General features: G+C 40.1%; 1 protein-coding gene across 1 annotated transcript; it reads left to right on the forward strand.

The window, feature by feature from the left end:
- The first annotated feature begins 7,574 nt into the window (after positions 1-7,574).
- Positions 7,575-8,585, forward strand: LOC138879923 (uncharacterized). The gene has a single exon (XM_070159573.1). The coding sequence runs from the start codon at positions 7,575-7,577 to the stop codon at positions 8,583-8,585; it is 1,011 nt and encodes a 336-aa protein (XP_070015674.1).
- The last annotated feature ends 14,122 nt before the right edge of the window (positions 8,586-22,707 follow it).

The raw sequence follows: 22,707 nt of genomic DNA on the forward strand, positions 1-22,707 counted from the left end.
ATTGGCCTGTGTTATTTCTCAGTCTTCCTTATTTGATCGCATGAGAGAGCGCTAGTATGACGATCCTTATTTGCTTGTCCTTAAGGATATAGTTAAACACGATGATGCCAGAGATGTGGCTATTGGTGATGACAAGGTGTTGAGGATGCAAGGCCGGATATGTGTGCCCAATATGGATGGGCTTCGGGAGTTGATTCTAGAGGAGGCCCATAGCTCGCGGTATTCCATCCATCCGGGTGCCGCGAAGATGTATCAGCATCTGAGACAGCACTATTTGTAGAGGAGAATAAAGAAGGACATTGTGGGATTTGTAGATCAGTGTCTCAATTGTCAGTAGGTGAAATATGAGCATCAGAGACCAGGTGGCTTGCTTCAGCAGATGGATATTCCAGAGTGGAAGTGGGAGCGGATCACCACGGATTTTGTTGCTGGACTCCCACAGACTTTAAAGAAGTTCGATGCTATTTGGGTGATTGTGGATTGGTTGAACAAGTCTGTGTACTTAATTCCGGTGTGTACTACCTATTCTTCAGAGTGGTTGGCAGGGATCTATATTTGAGAGATTTTTTGGTTGCATAGTGTCCCGGTTTCCATCATTTCAGATAGAGGTACTCAGTTTACTTAACAGTTTTGGAGAGTCGTGCAGAGAGAGTTGGGTACTCCACTTGAGTTGAGCACAACTTTTCACTCTCAGACAGACGGGCAGTCCGAGCGCACTATTCAGATATTGGAGGACATGTTGTGCGCTTGTGTCATTGATTTTGGAGGGTCATGGGATCTGTTTCTACCACTTGCAGAGTTTCTTATAGAAATAATTATCAGTCGAGTATTCAAATGGCTCCATATGAAGCTTTGTATGGGAGACGGTGTAGATCTCCGATCGGTTGGTTTGAGCCAGATGAGGCTAGGCTATTGCGTACAGACTTGGTACAGGATGCTTTAGACAAGGTGAAGGTGATTCAGGAGAGGTTTCGTACAGCGCAGTCAAGACAAAAGAGTTATGCTGATAGGAAGGTTCGGGATGTGTCATACATGGTTGGTGAGAAGGTTCTATTGAAGGTTTCACCCATGAAGGGTGTTATGAGATTTGGGAAGAAGGGTAAATAGAGTACTCGGTTCATTGGGCCTTTTGAGGTGCTTTGGAGGATTGGCGAGGTGGCTTATGAGCTTGCTTTGCCACCCAACTTATCGAGTGTGCATCCGATATTCCGTGTTTCAATGCTCCGGAGGTATATTGGCGCTCCGTCTCATGTTTTGGATTTCAGCACGGTTCAGTTAGATGATGATTTTACTTATGATGTGGAGCCAGTAGCTATTTTGGAGCGTCAGGTTTGAAAGTTGAGATCTAAGGATATAGCTTCAGTGAAAGTGTAGTGGATAGATTGGCCTGTGGAGGAGACTACCTGGGAGACCGAGCGAGAGATGCGGAGCATATATCCACACCTGTTTGAGACTTTAGGTATGTTTCTTGACCTGTTCTAGGACAAACGTTTGTTTAAGAGGGGGAGGATGTAATGACCCGGCCAGTTGTTTCATGAGTTACAGCTTTGTTTCCCCTATTTCTGCTTCTTATTGCATTGTTTATTAGTATTATGTGTTATCGGGTTGGTTGGTTCGGGTTCGGAGAGGTTTTGGTAATTTGGAGACACTTAGTATCTTTTGAGTAAGCTTAAGTTAAAAAAGTCAACCAGTCATTGACTTATATGAAAGAGGACTCGGATGTGAATTCAGATGGTTCGGATAGTTTTGGGAGGTGATTTGGGACTTAGGAGTGTGATCACAATGTGTTTTGGAGGTCCAGAGTAGATTTAGGCTTGAATTGGCGAAATTGAAATTATGGCATTTTTTGGTTGATAGGTGAGATTTTGATATAGGGGTCGGAATGGAATTTCGTAAGTGGCAGTAGGTTCGTTGTGTCATTTGTGATGTGTGTGCAAACTTTCAGGTCATTCGGACGAGGTTTGATAGACTTTTTGATCAGAAGCAGAATTCAGAAGAATTTTGGAACCTCACGCTTGAATCCGATGTTATTTTGTTGATTCGATGTTGTTTGGGTTGTTTTCAATATTGGTATAAGATTGGGTAGTGGTACATGACTTGTTCGTGCTTTTGGTTGGGGTCCCGGCGGCATAGGGGTGATTTCGGATGGTTTACAGGAAGTTAGGAGTTAGGGAATTTGCAGCTAAAGCTGTGTTTTCTGTCATAACTGCACCTGCGGCTTGGGGACCGCAGGTGTGAGCCCGCAGAAGCGGAAGTGAAGTTGCAGATGCGACCAAGAGAGGGAAAGGTTGGAGCCCGCAGATGCGGAATTTGGGCGCACCTGCGATGGCGCAGGTGCGAGAAGGTGATCACAGGTGCGGTGACTGTCGGATACGGGAAAACCGCAGAAGCGGTAGCGCAGAAGCGAAAATGTACCGCAGGTGCAAAAAGCCTGGGTTAGATAGTATAAAAGATTTTCTTCGCGATTTTTGGGTTATTCTTCACCATTTTCATGCGGGTTCGAGCTTGAGAGAGCTATTTGAAGAGGGATATCAAGGGGATTTCGTTGAGGTAAGGTTTTTGGACCCTAGACTCGTTTCTATGGTGTAGACATGCGATTTTTGACCCTCCCCAAGATTTTTCATATATTAGCGTAAAATATTTAATTTAGGCATAATATAGATATTTTAAGTAATTTTGACTCTTTTACTTTATTTTATAACAAGAAAACAAAAAAATCACAAGAATAGGTTCATTAATGTTTTGTAGTCATTTTTAATCTAAAATAAAATCTTAAAAAAATATATATATATACAACAATAATATCGTATTTTTATTTTAATATGATATTTGAAAATACCAACAATAGATTTATTTTAATGGTTAGTTTTATTTTAATAATTATTTGAATAGTAGGAATAATTAACAAATGGGCCCGTATTTTCAATCTCGTTCGCAGCGAAAGAATAGAGCTTGGGCTCGAGCAGCCCATCTTTAGGCCTAATTTTTGACCTAGCCCATAATTACCAAGCCCATAATTCCTAGGCCGATACCCCTTAACCTAAAACCCTACCAAAAACCTAGACTATAAAATAAAAAGGAACGAAAAAGAAGAAGAACACTGAGGGAAAGCTAAAAAGCTGCGCAGCTTTTGAAAGAGACCCCCCACCCCTTCGGATCGTCTTCTCCAAATGACCCTAGCTCTCTTCTACTGGAGCAAAAATGATCCCTCTCGTTTTGCTTCCTCTTCAGGTTCTAAACATATAAAACCCATCAACCATCGATCCCAAACACCCATCAAAATCAAACCTAACGCCTAAGATGATTTTCGGCGCCGATTGAAGTTCCGTCCGTTCGAGGTTGCGAATCCGGTCCGAGTTCGAAATTTTGTCGTTTGGCACTTCATTATGACTGTGTAATTGCCGAATTTCAGTTGAATGAAGCTTTAATTTCAGATGCTCTGAATTGCCGATTCATTTGCTCGGCTAGTCGATTGTAAACCTTGCAAGCTCGAACTCCAAGCATCTCAGGTCTCTCTTTTCTCTCTCGTATTTCAATATACTCATTGGTACTTCTTCCTTTCTCCCCGCTGCCAGGATTTCTGCAACATTTTATTCTTGTTAGGTTAATCTCTTGTCGAGATTTTTGTTGTTCTTGAGAGTTTAACTGCAAATGACTATTGTTGGGTGATTATTGAATCCCAGTTTGATGGTTAAATTTTGGCTAAGGTATAGATTTATGGGGACTTAGAGAAACGAAGCTTCAGTTATGTACATAAGGTGCTTGTGGAAATGACTGACCGAATTCAGTCAACATGGATTCTTTGAGCTTGATTTTTGCGTAATATGTGGTGTTTTGAAGCTTAATTCTTGTTGATTTCTCACTGTTAAGGTACTGTAATTGAGGTCGAGCTTTGAGTTTGTGTTGATCCACTGTTATTTTTTAGACTAACAAATGAAACTCGGATTGGTTCAACAATGCTCAAATTGATTTCTTTGTTCGTGTAGTTGACAAACAATGATAACTATGGCTAGAATGAACCCATTTGGTGGATTGTTGAATATTTAGTTGATTATTTTCATTTGGTTATGCGAAAAGCTGTAAATGGATAGTTTGTTATTGGTGATTAATCTGGGGTAAACATACTTTAATATGACACTGTTAGGCCAAGGCTTTGAAGTCCATTTGGACGTATTTTCGTGAACATTTTTGGAAGTTTAGAAGTGTGGTGCATCTTAGTTTTAATTGTAACTTAATTATCTTGGTACTTATATCTTTTTAAAGTAATAACATAGATTCATCCATTAACCATATATTCACTAATAATGATTAGAAATTGAATTCTTGAATGTACAACGTGAAGATTCCGAGTTTACCGCATAGTCGTTTTCAGTCTAAAGAGCTAATTTCAAGAACATTCTATGTTTAATATTTCTTTGCCATATTATTTGATTTGCATTTTAGACCCAAATTTTAATGGCTTGGCTTAGGAAACAGATTTTTTTTCCTTCTTAGTTTACTTTCATTGAAGTTCAATTTTCAACTGATTGTAAATTTGAATGGTGTATTTCTAATAGTTATCCCGTTCAGCAAATTGCTGCAATAGATTGCTGCAAGCCATTAGTAGTAGTAAACTTTCCTAGAGTTATTGTGGCATCTCATAATTTATGCTTATTTTATTAATTATGGATTCATTCTTGTAAGTTACATAACTACCCTATTTCATAACGTGGCCAAATAATCTTAAAAAATGAACGTCCTAGTTTGCTTTAGGCACGTTAATTATATAGTTATCACGGTTATTACTAAAACCCGGGGGTACATTTCATGTGGCCCGGTTCTAATTTCCAACAAGGTTATATAGAACATGTCGTGAACCACGGGTGCATTTGATGTGGCGTGGCTTGCAATATGTTTTAAATAACCTTGAATTAATTCTCTAAATAAGTAAAAGCGGTTTTCAAAGGTTAAAATGCACATAGGTTCAAAAGTGCAGTAAATCAAAATAATTAGGCCAAATATAACAGTTTAGTGACCGTGCTAGAACCACGGAATCTGGGAATGCCTAACACCTTCTCCCGGGTTAACAAAATTTCTTACTCGAATTTCTAGTTCGCGGATTGTAATACAGAGTCAACATTTTCCTCGATTCGGGATTTTGAACCGGTGACTTGGGACACTATAAATATCCCAAGTGGCGACTCTAAATTCTTTAAATAAATAAATTCCATTTCGATTGTCACTTAAATTGTAAAAAACTCCCTTATACACCCTTCCGGGGGTGTAGGTAAAAAGGAGGTGTGATAGCTCTAGCGACTCTGCTGGGGATCGTACCCAGAATCTCTGGTTCAGGGTTCAAGAATTCGAGCTTAGAATAATTGTTATAGTTGGCTTTATCCATTATTTGATTTTGTTACATGATTTGGGCCTAATGTGCTAATTGATTGCTTTTACCGCTTTGATATTCCGTCTAGGACAGGTATACCCCAAAAAATAAAAGACCATCCTGATGCATCTTATGTGCTACATGCTGCATTTATTCAAGGGTAAAAGGGTCATTTAGCTGACCAATGATAGCTGAGGGTAAATGAAGAAATGAAAAAAAAACAATGAAAAAAGAAAGAAGAAAAAAAAAGAAAAAGAAAGAGGTTGAAGTGTGAGGATGAAGCGCGTAGGGCCCAATTATATTTTTGTTACATTTTATTAAGATTAAAAAGAGCATGGAAACATCAAAAAGATTTTGCACTCTTTATCATTTTTCAAAAATAAAAGAAAATAGAAAAAAAAATCCAAAAAGATTTTATATGTTTCATCATTTTTCGAAAAAAAAAGAGAAGATGTGTTTTCTATATGTAAGTTGTTTTTTTATTATTCTCGCCCGTATCCAATCTGCCCGAACTACGCATACTTGATTCTCGTCTTTCGGGGCGTGATACGTAGGCAACCCACATAGGGTCCGGTCTTCCTAGTAAATCTTAGGTTCTTGGTTTTGCGGGGTCTTAGCCAAATTTTGCACTTCTAGCCACCTTTTGGCCAAATAAGTCAGTTTGCAAAAATAGCCTCAACCATGTCTTCCATGTGTCCAGTAGGGAGTGTTATTGTCTCACATAGTGTTGATTTAAAGTTTTCTCATACAGGTGTGGATTTATTTACCGAAGTTTGAATATGACAGATACCCCAGGATCACAGCATTCAGGAGCTGCTCGAGGAGCCATTTTATGTTTTGGAGTCAATTGTTTTTGTTTTATTTTTCTAGTCCTGTATAGTAGTATTTAGTCTTTTAGGTGATGTTAGAGTTTGTATTGTCTAGTTAAGTTTGTATAGTCTTTTGTTACTATATTTCTTATTTTGCATTTGGAAATGTGTTACAAGTAAAAATCCAAAAAAAAGAGATGTTGCATTTTATATTTCATTATAAATTATATTTACAATGCTAATTCTAGAAATGAAAAAATTTTGAGGTTGTTTTTCCTTTAGGCAATTAATATCTAGGACTTAAAATGAATTGTTTTTAAGTTTCCTTTAGTATATTAGGACCAAAATTAAAAAAAAAATTTAGTACTTCTTTAAAAGCTTGCTTTAGGGTGTTAATTCCAAAATTCAAAAAGATTTTCCGTTGAGGTGTCTCTTTGGAAAATTAGAGAAAAATGAGAAAAAAAAATTCTTTTATTTTCATTAGAACTTTAGGATATTGTACATAGAAAAAATACTTTATCTTTTGTTTATCATTAGAATTTTTTTTAGGTAATCAAAATTGAAATCCAAAAGCATTTTATTTTATTTTTTTTTTGCTCATTACGGAATATCGCGTCAGGATATCGAATGAAAAATTCAAAATATATTTCTATGGTTTATTGTTTAGATTTCCTCCTTAAAAAAACAAATCAAAAATATTTGTTTTCTCTTCTAAGGGTTTTCCTTAATAATTTCCCATGGAGTGTTTGTTTCAAAAAAAAACAAAAAAAAGCAAAATATATGTTCGTTAGGCTTGAGTTTAGAATAGGTTATAGAACATTAAGTCTAGAATTTTTAAAAACAAAAAAAAAGATTTGTTTCTTTTATTTCCCTTTTATCATCAGAGTCATTAAGGTAGAAACAGAGAACGTCAGTTTGTTTCCTTTATTTCCGATCTTCCAGAACTACGCAAAGATCTGATTCATGCAGCGTCATGATACTTAGGCAACCTACATAGGGTTCGATCGAATCATTTTTTTTTATTAAAAGAATGTAAAAAAAGGGTAAAAGAGAAAGAAAAAAAAAAGAAGATGAGATCATGGTATGTAAGAAATGAGAGGGAAGAAAAGAGCGATAATCAGAAAGAAAAGGGGAAGGAAAATGATCAAGCAAGTGTTGGAAAAGCAAATAAAAGAGAGGATTGAAATGAACAAATTGGGATGATGCCAACTGACCTTTGTACCCTCGAAGTCATTTTAGAACCGACAACTGTGGCTAGGTGCATTGCACATAAAGTGAGATTATCTTATGTTAAATGCCCTAACGCTAACGTGATGTCTTCATTTTTGTTATATTCACAAGGGTGGTTGGTTTGTGGTTTAAAGTGGTAACTCTTCTCTACAACACAAAATCAAAAGGCAATGACAGACAATAACGGAACTGAGTCGGTTGAACAGGACAATGGGTTGTTTGAAAAGGTGAGGATGTTAAGACAACACATGGCAGACATGTATCAGGCTTGGATGTCCGGGAAGGCACCACCCCCGCCACCACCTAGCTTCCTAAATTCTACCCTTACCCGAACGCCGGTCACAGTTCCAGAAGATCCCCCATACTCTCCAGATTCACCTGCTTATCATGGCTTTCCCAACCATCCCAGTAGCTCCATCACTCATTCTCCAATTACCTCTCCCCAAAATCTCCCTCCTGTCCCATCTACTATCCCCGACAATGCATACTCATTCAAAGCTCATGATGCCCAATATTGCTCCTCAGAGGTTGCCCACAACGTTCCCAACTCATACAAGCAGGGTCCGCGAGACGGGCCTCATGTTGTAAATGAAGAGTTCACAGGAAGAAAAGGGCGAGATGGGATACCCAAAAGGCCGAAAGGCATAGAACAGTCCTCAAAGAACAAGCAAGGAATGGGAGACCAGGGTAGCATGTCTTACAAAGAATTGTCTATGTCCCCCGACGTTCGTCTGCCTGCCGGGTTTAAAGTGCCAATGTTTAACATGTATGATGGGTGTGGAGATCCGGTAGCCCATTTGAGGGATTATTGCAACAAAATGAGAAGTGTTGGCGAGAAAGATGATTTGTTGATGGCGTACTTCAGTGAGAACCTGATTGGGCCAGCTTTGGAATGTCATAATCGTCAAGATGTTGGTAAGTGGCCTACATTGGGTGACATGGCTCAAGATTTTGTCCGACACTTTCAATACAGATCAAGTGTTGTCCCAGATCGCTCCTCCCTATCTCAAATGGAAAAGAAACCCAAGAAAGGTTTTAGGGATTTTTTGCTCAGATGGAACGAACAAATTGCTCGGGATAGTCCTCTCATTGATAGAAAAGATGTTAGTGAGCCCCGGCGACGACAGGGTCCAGTGGTCGTTCTTGCTAAATGCTTTCAGCCTCTAGTGACCATTTTATAGGGGAAAATTGATCGGAAATTTCCATTGGAATCCACGATGATTTAAACTCCCCATAAACCCTTACATTCGAGGACGAATGTTCCTAAGGGGGGAGGGTGTTACAACCCATATCCACATGTGTTAGTTCATGCCATATATTAGTTAACATAAATCCAAGAAGGAATTATCTTTGAGATGATAAGAAGTCAATCCTATTGGTCTTAAGTGATACAAGAGTGTATAAGGGTGATTAACAAGTATTAGAAGTTAAACGAATCAAGGATGTTGTAACTCGTATTTTCAGGTAATCTAGTGGTGCTTAATACACTCAAGAGATCATTTATTAAGGTATTTTAATCATATAATATCCGTATCATAAGTCTTTAAGTCAAACGAGTTATGAAACAAAAGTCGACAAAAGTTGTCGCAACTTAGGTTCATAATGTTACTTAAACATTAGGTAAAATATTTCTAATCTTTTCTCATAATTTACAAGGAATTACGGGGTGATATACCCACCAAATTAAATATCTATGAGTCTAGTTTCCAACGCATTAAACCGTTCATCGATACGATCTCGGAGTAGAGAGATATTCGCGTTTTCGCGAGACTGCGCCAAGCACCTCTCTATGGGGCCCACTAAGTCGGTTTAAGATATTTGGACCTATATAGGATGCCTCCAACCCGTTTTAAGTCATTTCTTTTCACTATTTTCAGACCTTAGAACCCTAGGAACATCCTCTCAAGGTTCTCTCAAGATTCAAGACCCAAAAAAGGGCAAACAACACAAATCAAGTGTCGGGAATTCCGTGGCGCTAGTAAGTCTCTTGTTCTTCTTGTTGTTGCTCATTTTTGTGTTGTTCCAGCTCGTGTGGGAGGTTGTTTTAAAGGGTTTATGTTCTGTAAATACTCCCTCATGTTCTTAATATCAATCCTAGGTGATTTCAAGCCTTCTAAAGTGATTCTAGTGCCGAAAAACACTAATTGATCACTAGTTTCGCCTTTTTGTTGTTGTGGCAGCATTGGAGGGATATTTCATGCTAATTTAAGGTCGAATTGGAGTTTTTCTTTCTGTATAAAGGTAAGGAACCTCTTACTCTATATGTATTTAAGATTATTCAAGTTGCGGCTAAGCCATTGAAGCTAGAACTTGTGAAATATATATCGAAAGGCTTGGTAGTAATGTTATTGTTTTGTGGATTGTTTTGCGTTGCTGTTGGGCTGCGTATTTTACTACTATCTTGTGGAGTTTTGGAGGAGTAAGGGTGTGGAGAAACACCATATATATGTAGGGTTATGGGCTGATAGTTATTCGTAACATTTCCAGGTTGTTTGACACGACTACGGTGGTCGTCGTATGTATGGAGTGATTAGGCTGTGTGTGGACTATTTTGGGAGGCTCAATATGTTTATTATTGATGTTGTTTGGGCTGTTTGGTGACTGTTTTGAATGGTGTGAGGTCATATATATAGGGGAGGTGCTGTCCGTTTCATCGTAAAATAGGTTGTGGTCGATACATAATAGTTATGACGCTTAAATGATAACGATAGTATCATTTCTCTTATTGTAGACTAAGGAGTTTTGACAATTGCATAGCTTGAGATTGGGGCAGTATATACAAGGTATGTGAGGCTATCCCTTTCCTTCTTTTGCATGACTCCGATTGTACATAATGTAATGAACGAGCTTCCAAGATACTCTACTCTTAGAAGCTAGCAGTACTTACATTGTTTTCCCTCTTATGGAACGATTGATGTTAATGTTGCTTCTCTTATTCTTATGTTATCAATGTTGTTGGTACTTCCTGATTCTTATAAGGTTCATAGTGAAGAGTTAGTCCTAATAACGTGTACAGAGGATACCGACCTTACGTCACTCCGAAAGGTTTAGAATGTGATTCCATGAGTCGAGCATGCATTATATATATGTATCTATTTTACTCTACCGAGCCACGCTATAGTTGGCCGGGTACGGCACCTATTGTGCAACCACTGATCAGTTGGGTTTTACCGAGCTCCACGTGGCCGGGTACGATTCTACCGAGCCTATTATGGCCGGGTACGATATGATGATGATGATGCCCACAGAGGCGAATGCTTTAAAGGTTTATGTATTTATACATATGTATCATGCATTTCATGTAAGTAGCCCTCAGAGGTACTAAGATGTTACAGGTTGTATATTCTCTATCCTTGCTTACATTACTGATCGTATTTATGGTTCCTTGCCTTACATACTCAGTACTTTATTCGTACTGACGTCCTTTTATTTGTGGACGCTGCATGTCGTGCTGCAGGTCCTGATAGACAGGCAGGTGCAGCTCCCCCACCACAGTAGACTGTCCAGTTCAGCGGTGATTGGCGAGATCCCTTCTCCGGACTTGCCTTGGTCTTGGTATGCAATTTTTGTTATAGACATTATGGGTATGTCGGGGCCCTGTTCCGGCTATGTTGCAACACTTATGTTCTTTTAGAGGCTCATAGACAAGTGTCGGCTCATGTATAGTTTGGTATGCCTTGTCGGCTAGTTTTTGTTGTATAGTCTTTCATAGTAGCGTGGTAGCTCATACCTTATATGTAGTTTCTTGATTGTCTGGTCATCCCCTGCTATGTATGTTCATGCCGTCATATTTTATTGCTGGTTGTCCATGATCCAGGTCTACCATTTATATTGATCTCGTCAGCCCTAAAAGATAATAATGAAGGTTAGATGAAATGTACGTTGGTGCTCGGCAAGTGTGGTCGGGTGCTAGTCATGGCCCTTCAGTTTGGGTCGTGACAAACTTGGTATCAGAGCAAGTCTGTCCTAGGGGTTGTCTATGAGCCGTGTCTAGTAGAGTCTTGATTATGGATGTGTAGCGCGCCACATTTATAATCAGGAGGCTACATGACATCTAGGGTTGTTACCTTCTTCCTGAATCTAGATCGTGCGTAGAGTTGAGTCGTAAGTGTTCGTCTCTAATATTCACCTTGTTTTTTTCAGTGATGCCTTCGACTAGGAAGCAAACGATTAGTAGACGGCTTGATACAGCAGCGGGAGAGGGTACCAGTCAGGTGCCCCAAGTCAGAGCAGGACAAAGTGAGGCTCAAAGTGAGATGCCCTCTCATACCTCATCTACTCCATCTCCTCCAGAGGATATTAGAAGGCACCCAGCGCCTCCAGTTCCTCCGTCTGGCACTCCAGACCAGGATATGCGGAGTGCTTTGCAGTTATTGACTAGCTTGGTAGCTGCTCAGGCTCAGAGGCAGAATACAGGTGCTGCTGAGAAACCAGTTAGTACAAGAGTTCGTGATTTTATTAATTTAGACCCTCCAGTGTTTACCGGATCAGACCCCAAGGAGGACCCACAGACTTTTATTGACCAGGTTCATCGTACACTTCGGGTTATGCATGTTAGTGATACAGAGGCAGTAGAGTTGGCTTCTTATCGGCTACGGGATTTAGCGGTTCTCTGGTATGATAGTTGGGAGAGATCCAGGGGTCCGAACCCTCCTCCAGCTGTGTGGAAGGAATTTTCTGAGGCCTTTCTTCGTCACTACTTGCCAGTTGAGATACGACGAGCTAGAGCTGATAAGTTCTTGAACCTTAGACAAGGTAATATGAGTGTGCGAGAGTACAGTATGCAGTTTGATTCTTTGGCAAGGTATGCTCCCCATATGGTGGCCGAGATGAGTGATAGGGTGCATATGTTCGTGAATGGGTTGGGACCACATCTGATAAATGAGTGTACGACAGCCTCCTTGGTGGAGGGCATGGATATTTCCCGTATTCAAGCTTATGCCCAGACCCTAGAGGATCGTAAGCGCCAGCAGAGGGCAGTTAGGGAGCAGGATAGGGGCCAGCATAAGAGGGCGAGATTTGCAGGGTATTCTGATGACTTCAGAGGCCGCATCAGGCCACAGTTTTCGAGGAGTTCGGCGCCACCTGTAGCTAGTGCTCCTCCACAGTTTCAGAGGCCTCGATATGATCGATCCTATTCTGGTCCAGGTCAGAGTTCGCGGGCATCTGGCTCGCAACATCACAGGGATACTAGTCAGATGAGACCCCCAACACCACATTGTGATCAGTGCGGCAAGGCCCACTTTGGACTGTGTCGTCGAGGTTCTGATGCATGCTATTCGTGCGGGCAGCCTGGCCATATGATGCGGGATTGTCCTAATAGAGGAGGTGATGGTATGGCTCAGCCGACTGGATCTGTGTCTGGTTCTTCCTCATCAGTTCGACCTCCAGCACGGGGTTTTCAGCAGTCGACAGGTCGTGGTAGGGGTAGAGGTGCAGTGCCGAGTTCGAGTGGTGCTCAAAATCGAACCTATGCTCTAGTAGGTCGACAGGATCTCGAGTCGTCTCCAGATGTTGTTACAGGTATTATATCTGTGTTTTCTTATGATGTATATGCGCTGATTGATCCGGGATCTACATTATCATATGTTACACCCTTTGTGGCTAATAAGTTTGGCATTGAACCTGAATTGATAAGTAAACCCCTTGCGGTATCTACTCCGATAGGAGATTCTGTGATTGCTAGAAGGGTATATAGAGGTTGCACTGTGATGATTTGTAGTCGTCAAACCTCGGCAAATTTATTTGAGTTAGAAATGGTTGATTTTGATGTGATAATGGGAATGGACTGGTTGGCCTCATGCTATGCAAATGTTGACTGTCGTACGAAGATGGTTAGGTTCCAATTTCCGGGTGAACCCGTCATTGAATGGAAAGGGAACATTGCTACACCGAAAGGTAGGTTTATTTCCTATCTTAAGGCAAGGAAAATGATCTCAAAAGGTTACATTTATCATCTCGTTCGCGTTAGGGATGCGGAGGCGAAACCGCCTACTTTACAATCAATCCCTATGGTCAACGAATTCCCAGATGTTTTCCTAGATGAACTCCCATGCCTTCCTCCTGAAAGGGAGATTGAGTTTAGCATTGATGTGTTGCCTGACACTCAACCGATCTCTATTCCTCCATACAGAATGGCCCCGGCAGAGTTGCGAGAGTTGAAGGTGCAGTTGAAGGACTTGCTGGATAAGGGCTTTATTAGGCCTAGCACTTCACCTTGGGGTGCACCAGTCCTATTCGTGCGGAAGAAAGACGGGTCGTTACGGATGTGTATCGACTATCGACAGTTGAATAAGTCTACTATAAAGAACAAGTATCCACTTCCAAGAATTGATGACCTGTTTGACCAACTCCAGGGTGCCAAGTATTTCTCCAAGATTGATTTACGTTCAGGGTATCATCAGGTGAGGGTTAGGGAGAAGGATATTCCAAAGACGGCCTTCCGGACAAGATATGGGCACTTTGAGTTCTTGGTGATGTCGTTCGGGCTAACAAATGCCCCAGCAGCTTTTATGGATCTCATGAATACTATATTCAGGCCCTATCTTGATGTGTTCGTGATTGTATTCATTGATGACATTCTAGTGTATTCTCGTTCGGAGGCGGAACATGCGGGCCACTTGCGGATAGTATTACAGACGCTTCAGGATCGTAAGTTATATGCTAAGCTCTCCAAATGTGAATTCTGGCTGAACTCAGTAGCATTCCTTGGCCATGTGATATCTGATGAGGGTATTAGTGTCGACACTCAGAAGATCGATGCAGTAAAGAATTGGCCGAGACCTACAACACCATCAGAAGTCCGCAGCTTCCTAGGGCTAGCAGGATATTATAGGCGGTTTGTAGAAGGATTTTCCTCTATATCATCACCATTGACTAAGTTAACACAAAAAGCTACCAAATTCCAGTGGTCTGACACTTGTGAACGTAGTTTTCAGGAGCTGAAGAATCGATTGACATCTGCACCAGTGCTCACTCTTCCTGAAGGAACAGAAGGTTATGTGGTATATTGTGATGCCTCAGGTATAGGTTTGGGGTGCGTATTGATGCAGCGTGGGAATGTGATTGCTTATGCATCAAGACAATTGAAGAAGCATGAAAAGAATTATCCAACCCATGATTTGGAATTGGCTGCAGTAATATATGCTTTGAAGATATGGCGGCACTACTTATACGGCGTCCATGTTGACATCTACACAGATCACAAGAGTTTACAATACATCTTCAAGCAGAAAGAGTTGAATTTGAGGCAGCGTAGGTGGCTTGAATTATTGAAAGACTACGACGTCGAGATATTGTATCATCCCGGTAAAGCCAATGTTGTGGCAGACGCTCTCAGCCGTAAATCAATGGGAAGCTTAGTACATATTGAGGCAGGTAGATGGGGGTTGATTAAAGAGCTTCATCAGCTAGCCAATATGAGAATCAGATTGTTAGACTCTGATGACGGAGGTGTTACTGTACAGAATACATCAGAATCATCTTTGGTAGCCGAGGTAAAAGCACGACAATATGAAGATCCTATCTTAGTACGATTAAGAGAAAGCATTCAACAGTGTAAAAGTATGGCTTTTGGGATCGGAAAAGATGGGGCACTGAGATACCAGAGCCGATTGTGTGTGCCTAATGTGGCAGGGTTGCGAGAGAAGATTATGAATGAGATTCATCAATCCCGATATTCCATCCATCCCGGCTCGACAAAGATGTATCATGATGTCAAGGAGCAGTATTGGTGGGATAATATGAAGAAGTCTATTGCAGAATTTGTAGCCCAGTGTCCCAATTGTCAACAAGTAAAGATAGAACATCAGAAACCCGGTGGATTGCTTCAAAATATAGAGATTCCGACCTGGAAGTGGGAGGTGATTAATATGGACTTCATTATTGGATTACCTCGCTCTTATCATAAGTTTGACTCCATCTGGGTGATAATTGATCGACTTACAAAATGTGCCCATTTTCTGCCAGTGAAGACAACTTACACGGCTGAAGATTATGCGAAGTTGTATATCAAGGAGATTGTTAGGCTTCATGGTGTGCCCGTATCTATTATATCAGACCGAGGAGCTCAATTTACGGCTAACTTTTGGAGGTCTTTCCAGAAAGGTTTAGGCACACAAGTAAATCTCAGCACTGCATTTCATCCGCAGACTGACGGACAGGCTGAACGTACCATTCAGACACTGGAAGATATGCTATGAGCATGTGTTCTAGATTTTAAGGGGAATTGGGATGATCATCTTCCACTCATAGAATTCTCCTACAATAATAGCTACCATTCCAGTATTAAAATGGCCCCATACGAGGCACTATACGGGAGGAGATGTAGATTACCAGTTGGATGGTTCGAATTCAGTGAAACAGAATTATATGGGCTAGATTTGATTCACCAAGCTATTGAGAAGGTGAAAGTGATACAGGAGCGATTGAGGACGGCACAAAGCAGACAAAAATCTTATTCTGATGTCCGACGTCGTGATCTAGAATTTGAGGTTGGCGATAAAGTTTTCCTTAGGATCTCACCAATGAAGGGTATTATGCGTTTTGGGAAGAAAGGTAAGCTGAGTCCAAGGTATATCGGGCCGTATAAAATTCTTCGACGAATTGGACATGTTGCTTATGAGTTAGAATTGCCATCCGAATTGGAATTTGTCCACCCGGTATTCCATGTATCTATGTTGAGAAAATGTATTGGAGACCCTTCTCGAGTCGTCCCTATCAAAGATGTACAAGTTACAGAGGACCTATCATATGAAGAAGTGCCAGTGGCGATATTAGATCGGCAAGTCCGCAAGCTGAGAACAAAAGATGTAGCTTCCGTCAAAGTATTGTGGAGGAACAAAAATATGGAAGAAATGACATGGGAAGCAGAAGAGGAGATGAAGTCTAAATACCCTTACTTATTCCAGAATGAAGATAACAAGGATGCTGGTGGAAGACAGGATACATTGGAAGGTGAAACGGCTCTATGAGGTAAGCAATAATTTGAGAATACTCCTCCTTAATACAAAATGGTGATATGTAGATAATGTAAATACGCATAATGCTTTGTGTAGCCTTGTGAAGCCATATGTTGGGCTTAATTACTTGCAAGTTTTGCTAGTGACCATTTTATAGGGGAAAATTGATCGGAAATTTCCATTGGAATCCACGATGATTTAAACTCCCCATAAACCCTTACATTCGAGGACGAATGTTCCTAAGGGGGGGAGGGTGTTACAACCCATATCCACATGTGTTAGTTCATGCCATATATTAGTTAACATAAATCCAAGAAGGAATTATCTTTGAGATGATAAGAAGTCAATCCTATTGGTCTTAAGTGATACAAGAGTGTATAAGGGTGATTAACAAGTATTAGAAGTTAAACGAATCAAGGATGTTGTAACTCGTATTTTCAGGTAATCTAGCGGTGCTTATTACACTCAAGAGATCATTTATTAAGGTATTTTAATCATATAATATACGTATCATAAGTCTTGAAGTCAAACGAGTTATGAAACAAAAGTCGACAAAAGTTGTCGCAACTTAGGTTCATAATTTTACTTAAACATTAGGTAAAATGTTTCTAATATTTTTTCATAATTTACAATGAATTACAGGGTGATATACCAACATAATTAAAGATCTATGAGTCTAGTTTCCAACTCATTAAACCGTTCATCGATACGATCTCGGAGTAGAGAGATATTCGCATTTTTGCGAGACTGCGCCAAGCACCTCTCTATGGGGCCTACTAAGGCGGTTTAAGATATTTGGACCTATATAGGATGCCTCCAACCCGTTTTAAGTCATTTCTTCTCACTATTTTCAGACCTTAGAACCCTAGGAACATCCTGTCAAGGTTCTCTCAAGATTCAAGACCCAAAAAAGGGCAAACAACACAAATCAAGTGTCGGGAATTCCGTGGTGCTAGTAAGTCTCTTGTTCTTCTTGTTGTTGCTCATTTTTGTGTCGTTCCAGCTCGTGTGGGAGGTTGTTTTAAAGGGTTTATGTTCTGTAAATACTCCCTCATGTTCTTAATATCAATCCTAGGTGATTTCAAGCCTTCTAAAGTGATTCTAGTGCCGAAAAACACTAATTGATCGCTAGTTTCACTTTTTTGTTGTTGTGGCAGCATTGGAGGGATATTTCATGGAAATTTAAGGTCAAATTGGAGTTGTTCTTTCTGTATAAAGGTAAGGAACCTCTTACTCTATATGTATTTAAGATTATCCAAGTTGCAGCTAAGCCATTGAAGCTAGAACTTGTGAGATATATATCGAAAGGCTTGGTAGTAATGTTATTGTTTTGTGGACTGTTTTGCGTTGTTGTTGGGCTGCATATTTTACTACTATCTTGTGGAGTTTTGGAGGAGGAAGGGTGTGGAGAAACACCATATATATGTAGGGTTATGGGCTGATAGTTATTCGTAACATTTCCAGGTTGTTTGACACGACTACGGTGGTCGTCGTATGTATGGAGTGATTAGGCTGTGTGTGGACTATTTTGGGAGGCTCAATATGTTTATTATTGATGTTGTTTGGGATGTTTGGTGACTGTTTTGAATGGTGTGAGGTCATATATATAGGGGAGGTGTTGTCCGTTTCATCGTAAAATAGGTTGTGGTCGATACATAATAGTTATGACGCTTAAATGATAACGATAGTATCATTTCTCTTATTGTAGACTAAGGAGTTTTGAAAATTGCATAGCTTGATATTGGGGCAGTATATACAATGTATGTGAGGCTATCCCTTTCCTTCTTTTGCACGACTCCGATTGTACATAACGTAATTGAACGAGCTTCCAAGATACTCTACTCTTAGAAGCTAGCAGTACTTACATTGTTTTCCCTCTTATGGAACGATTGATGTTAATGTTTCTTCTCTTATTCTTATGTTATCAATGTTGTTGGTACTTCCTAATTCTTATAAGGTTCATAGTGAAGAGTTAGTCCTAATAACGTGTACAGAGGATACCGACCTTACGTCACTCCGAAAGGTTTAGAATGTGATTCCATGAGTCGAGCATGCATTATATATATGTATCTATTTTACTCTACCGAGCCACGCTATAGTTGGCCGGGTACGGCACCTATTGTGCAACCACTGATCAGTTGGGTTTTACCGAGCTCCACGTGGCCGGGTACGATTCTACCGAGCCTATTATGGCCGGGTACGATATGATGATGATGATGCCCACAGAGGCGAATGCTTTAAAGGTTTATGTATTTATACATATGTATCATGCATTTCATGTAAGTAGCCCTCAGAGGTACTAAGATGTTACAGGTTGTATATTCTCTATCCTTGCTTACATTACTGATCGTATTTATGGTTCCTTGCCTTACATACTCAGTACTTTATTCGTACTGACGTCCTTTTATTTGTGGACGCTGCATGTCGTGCTGCAGGTCCTGATAGACAGGCAGGTGCAGCTCCCCCACCACAGTAGACTGTCCAGTTCAGCGGTGATTGGCGAGATCCCTTCTCCGGACTTGCCTTGGTCTTGGTATGCAATTTTTGTTATAGACATTATGGGTATGTTGGGGCCCTGTTCCGGCTATGTTGCAGCACTTATGTTCTTTTAGAGGCTCATAGACAGGTGTCGGCTCATGTATAGTTTGGTATGCCTTGTCGGCTAGTTTTTGTTGTATAGTCTTTCATAGTAGCGTGGTAGCTCATACCTTATATGTAGTTTCTTGATTGTCTGGTCATCCCCTGCTATGTATGTTCATGCCGTCATATTTTATTACTGGTTGTCCATGATCCAGGTCTACCATTTATATTGATCTCGTTAGCCCTAAAAGATAATAATGAAGGTTAGATGAAATGTACGTTGGTGCTCGGCAAGTGTGGTCGGGTGCTAGTCATGGCCCTCCAGTTTGGGTCGTGACACATATGCCAGTTTGTTCCAAAAGTTGAAGCAATTGGACATGTTGAAGCTGATTCATATAAAAATGCCAAACCCTCTGTCAAAGAAGTTTGATTTTTCTCAAAGGTGCGCATATTGCTCAGATGCCCCGGGGCATGACATAGAGAAGTGTTGGAATCTGAATAAAGCAATTCAGAAGCTTATTGATGTAGGCAACATTGTCGTACAAAATCCAGATGCAGCAAACACTAGCCAAAGACCATCGTTTATGCATAATGAGACGCATATGGTGGGTATGGTTTATTCTGAAAAGGAATGTGATAATTCTTCTAGGAGCCTTGGAGGTCTACGTGCTACTAAGCTTTCAGTGCTATTAGGGGTTGATCTTAAGAACGAGCCGACAAAAGGAACCCAAAAGCAATTTGTTAAGAATAATGTGATGAAGACTTGTGGAGGTCCTAGTATTGCTGATGTAGAATTTAGTGGCTAAGATACCATGCTTGGTAATTGGGAAGACGCTCCAGTTCTTGGTCAGCCAAAGAGGAGCTTTTGGTGGTTTAGTTTGTTGTTATTTTTATTGTCCGGGTTATTGCAGGGTTGTAATCCGGACATCATCTTGTGACTAAAATCCTTCTATCCTTTATTTTGTCTAGTTCCTTTGGTCGTATTATCTCACTTAGTATTTTCTAAGTTTGTTCTAGGTTTGTAACCCCAGTCTAGTTTGCTTGTTTTGTTGTCCAAACCCTTTCACCATCTGTCTAATGCAAGTTTCTGTTTTCTATTATTTCTAGTCATTTTTGTTTAGTTCTCTTTTCCTTTTATAGTCTTTTCCTGTTGACTCTAATGACGTGACATGCATGCGTAATTCTCAACCTGGTTTTAAAAGTCAGTTTAATCACAAAGCAATGAAACAATATTGAAGATGTAGGGACATTTGAGGAAAATAAGTAAAGGCATTTCGAGATCACTTCAAGCCCGAATTGTGTGAAACTGGGGCAGATAGAACATAAAGAACCCCTATTGAAATGCATCATGCCGCATCAATTTGAAGATAAAAGCAAGTTTGCCCCAAATTTGTAGGGGGCCGTTCGTGCTAATGAGAGTGAGAGTGTTGTCCAATGGTTCTTTGTATATAATAAATGTAGAAGGCGAATGTGTGGGTACGGTCATCAAGTCTGGCGCAACCAAAAGATGTTTCGAATATTTTCCTTAGTTTGTTTAATTGTGTTGTTTTTACTTGACATGTTTTGAAGGTTGGAATGACGAAGGCATTTTGTTCTGCTATCTAAACACTTTATCCCTCATCACCCCTTTTGAGCCTTATTTATTTTTTTTTATACCCCTCTTTCAGAATCAGTAGCGAATATCAGAAACACAAGCATGAAAGATAAGAAAAGGAAGAAAGAAAAAGAAAGAAAAGAGAAAAGAAGAAAAAGAAAAAAAGAAGAGGGAAAAGAAGGAAGAAAAAACAACAAAACAACAAAAAGAGAAAAAGGAAGAAAGAAAAGAAAAGAAAAAGAAAAAGAAAAAGAAAAGAAAAATCACAACAAACAAAATAATTCCTATGTCATGAACTACGTTCGACCTGACTCCTTTTAAGGATACGTAGTCAGCCTCACGGTTCGGTCTCATCAAAACAAAAATCCAAAAATCCAACATGAAAGAAACTGGGGCAGAAGTTGTGGTTGTTGTGAGAAACTTGATTCCGAAAGTTGTAACTTTAACCCATTTGAATTGTTTTGAGCCTTTTATACTCTTTCCTTCTAACCCTATCCAAAAGCCCACATTACGGTCCAAAGAAAGACCTTCTGATCAGTCTTTGAGAAATGCCAAGTCGAGCAAGTAAAGGTAATTCATGTCAGGGGCAACACTCTGGTCCAAGCAGAAAAATAATGAAAATGAGAGAGTCTTATTGGTGAAAACCCTCATGGGCACCGTAGGGCAACGAGAGCTGAGAGAAATCCAAAAATGAGAGAGTCTTATTGGTGAAAACTCTCGCGGGCACTGTAAGGCGACGGTAAGTTAAGAGAAAGAACAAAATGAGAGAGGCTTGATGGTGAAAACCCTTCGGGCACTACAAGTCGAATAAGGATTGTGAATCAGATTGGATGATCGGAGAATTAAAGCCCAGTTTCACAGTTCAGAGGTATAACATGGGTTGAACATCATACTTGCTCCACATAATAGGCTACAGGTGCATGTCATGATCATTAGAGTTGGTATCCACATCTTATAGGTTTCAACTTTGTAGTCTTCTTGTTAGGAATCATCTCTTTCCTTTGCCCTTTACTCTGTTCTTTTTGTCTTGTTGACTTTCTCTTCCTGAGTCTGTTTGGTCAAAATAAGTGAGAAATGACTTCAAAATTTGCCACCAGCTTTTCAATTGCACAAAACGGGATCTGGCCAGTACATCAAAGTGTCATAAGTCAGGAAAGAACAACAAGCGCATTGAGCTGGTAATAATCAACATGCTTTGGGATCCTTATGAAATACAAAGGTTTGGTACACATCAATTCAGGAACAATGCAACATATGGAGGGTGTTAGGTGAACCGATCGAAGGTATTTTCGGTGAAACACGACGGTTTGGTACATATCAATTCATAAACAATGCAACAAGATAGAGGGGTTTGGTGAACGGATCAAAGGTATTTTCTGTGGTAAGATCGACAAAAGGTGTTTAATCAGTGACAAGTGAGGTCCTCCGAGCAGAAATCAAAGTTCAAGTGAAGGAGAAACAGACCTCAAGGCCAGGGCCAGTGGTTTAAGTTAAGAAAAACAACATGCGCGATGAGTGGGTGGCAATTGTCGTGCTTTGGAATTCATGAGAAACACAAAGGTTTAGTACATGTCAATGCAAGAGAACAATGTAATAGATGAAGGGTATTAGGTTGGAATGGATCAGAAGTATTTTCCGTGATAAGGGTGACAAAGAAAGTGGTTAATCAATAAACAAGTAAGGTCTTCGAGTGGAAATCAAAGTTATCATGGGAAGTGAAGGAGCAACCGTCCTCAAAGTCAAGGCCACAAATCAACCACCACATTTTAAACTGACAAAATTTTTCTTTGATTAAAACAGGGGCAGGAAATTTCGGTTGTTTCGGAGAAACCCTCCGTGGAGAAAGGCAGTCACCAAACAAGTTTGATTTTCAATTTTCATGACCCTCCTGGAAAATGGGACCTAGTTTAAAGTACAGAAATAGTATAATCTAGCATAAATGTATCCCAAAGGAATATAAGTTGGTTTAGAAGTTTTCATGCTTGAGATAAGAATCAATTAAGAGTTTCCAGGACCCTCCTGAATAATGGGACTTAGCTTTAAAATTTCGATTAGATAATAACATTTAGCGTAAACTCTGATGTAGAGTAGTATGATTCATACATGAAAGTTGTCACCCTTAAGATAAAATTTGACATTTGATTTTCAGGACCCTCCTGGATAATGGGG

Source organism: Nicotiana sylvestris, chromosome 10 (genome assembly GCF_000393655.2).
Source record: "Nicotiana sylvestris chromosome 10, ASM39365v2, whole genome shotgun sequence".
Lineage (NCBI taxonomy): Eukaryota > Viridiplantae > Streptophyta > Magnoliopsida > Solanales > Solanaceae > Nicotiana > Nicotiana sylvestris.

Excerpts from the sequence above, each read along its gene's own strand:
- LOC138879923 (XM_070159573.1), top strand. The coding sequence starts at position 7,575 with ATGACAGACAATAACGGAACTGAGTCGGTTGAACAGGACAATGGGTTG.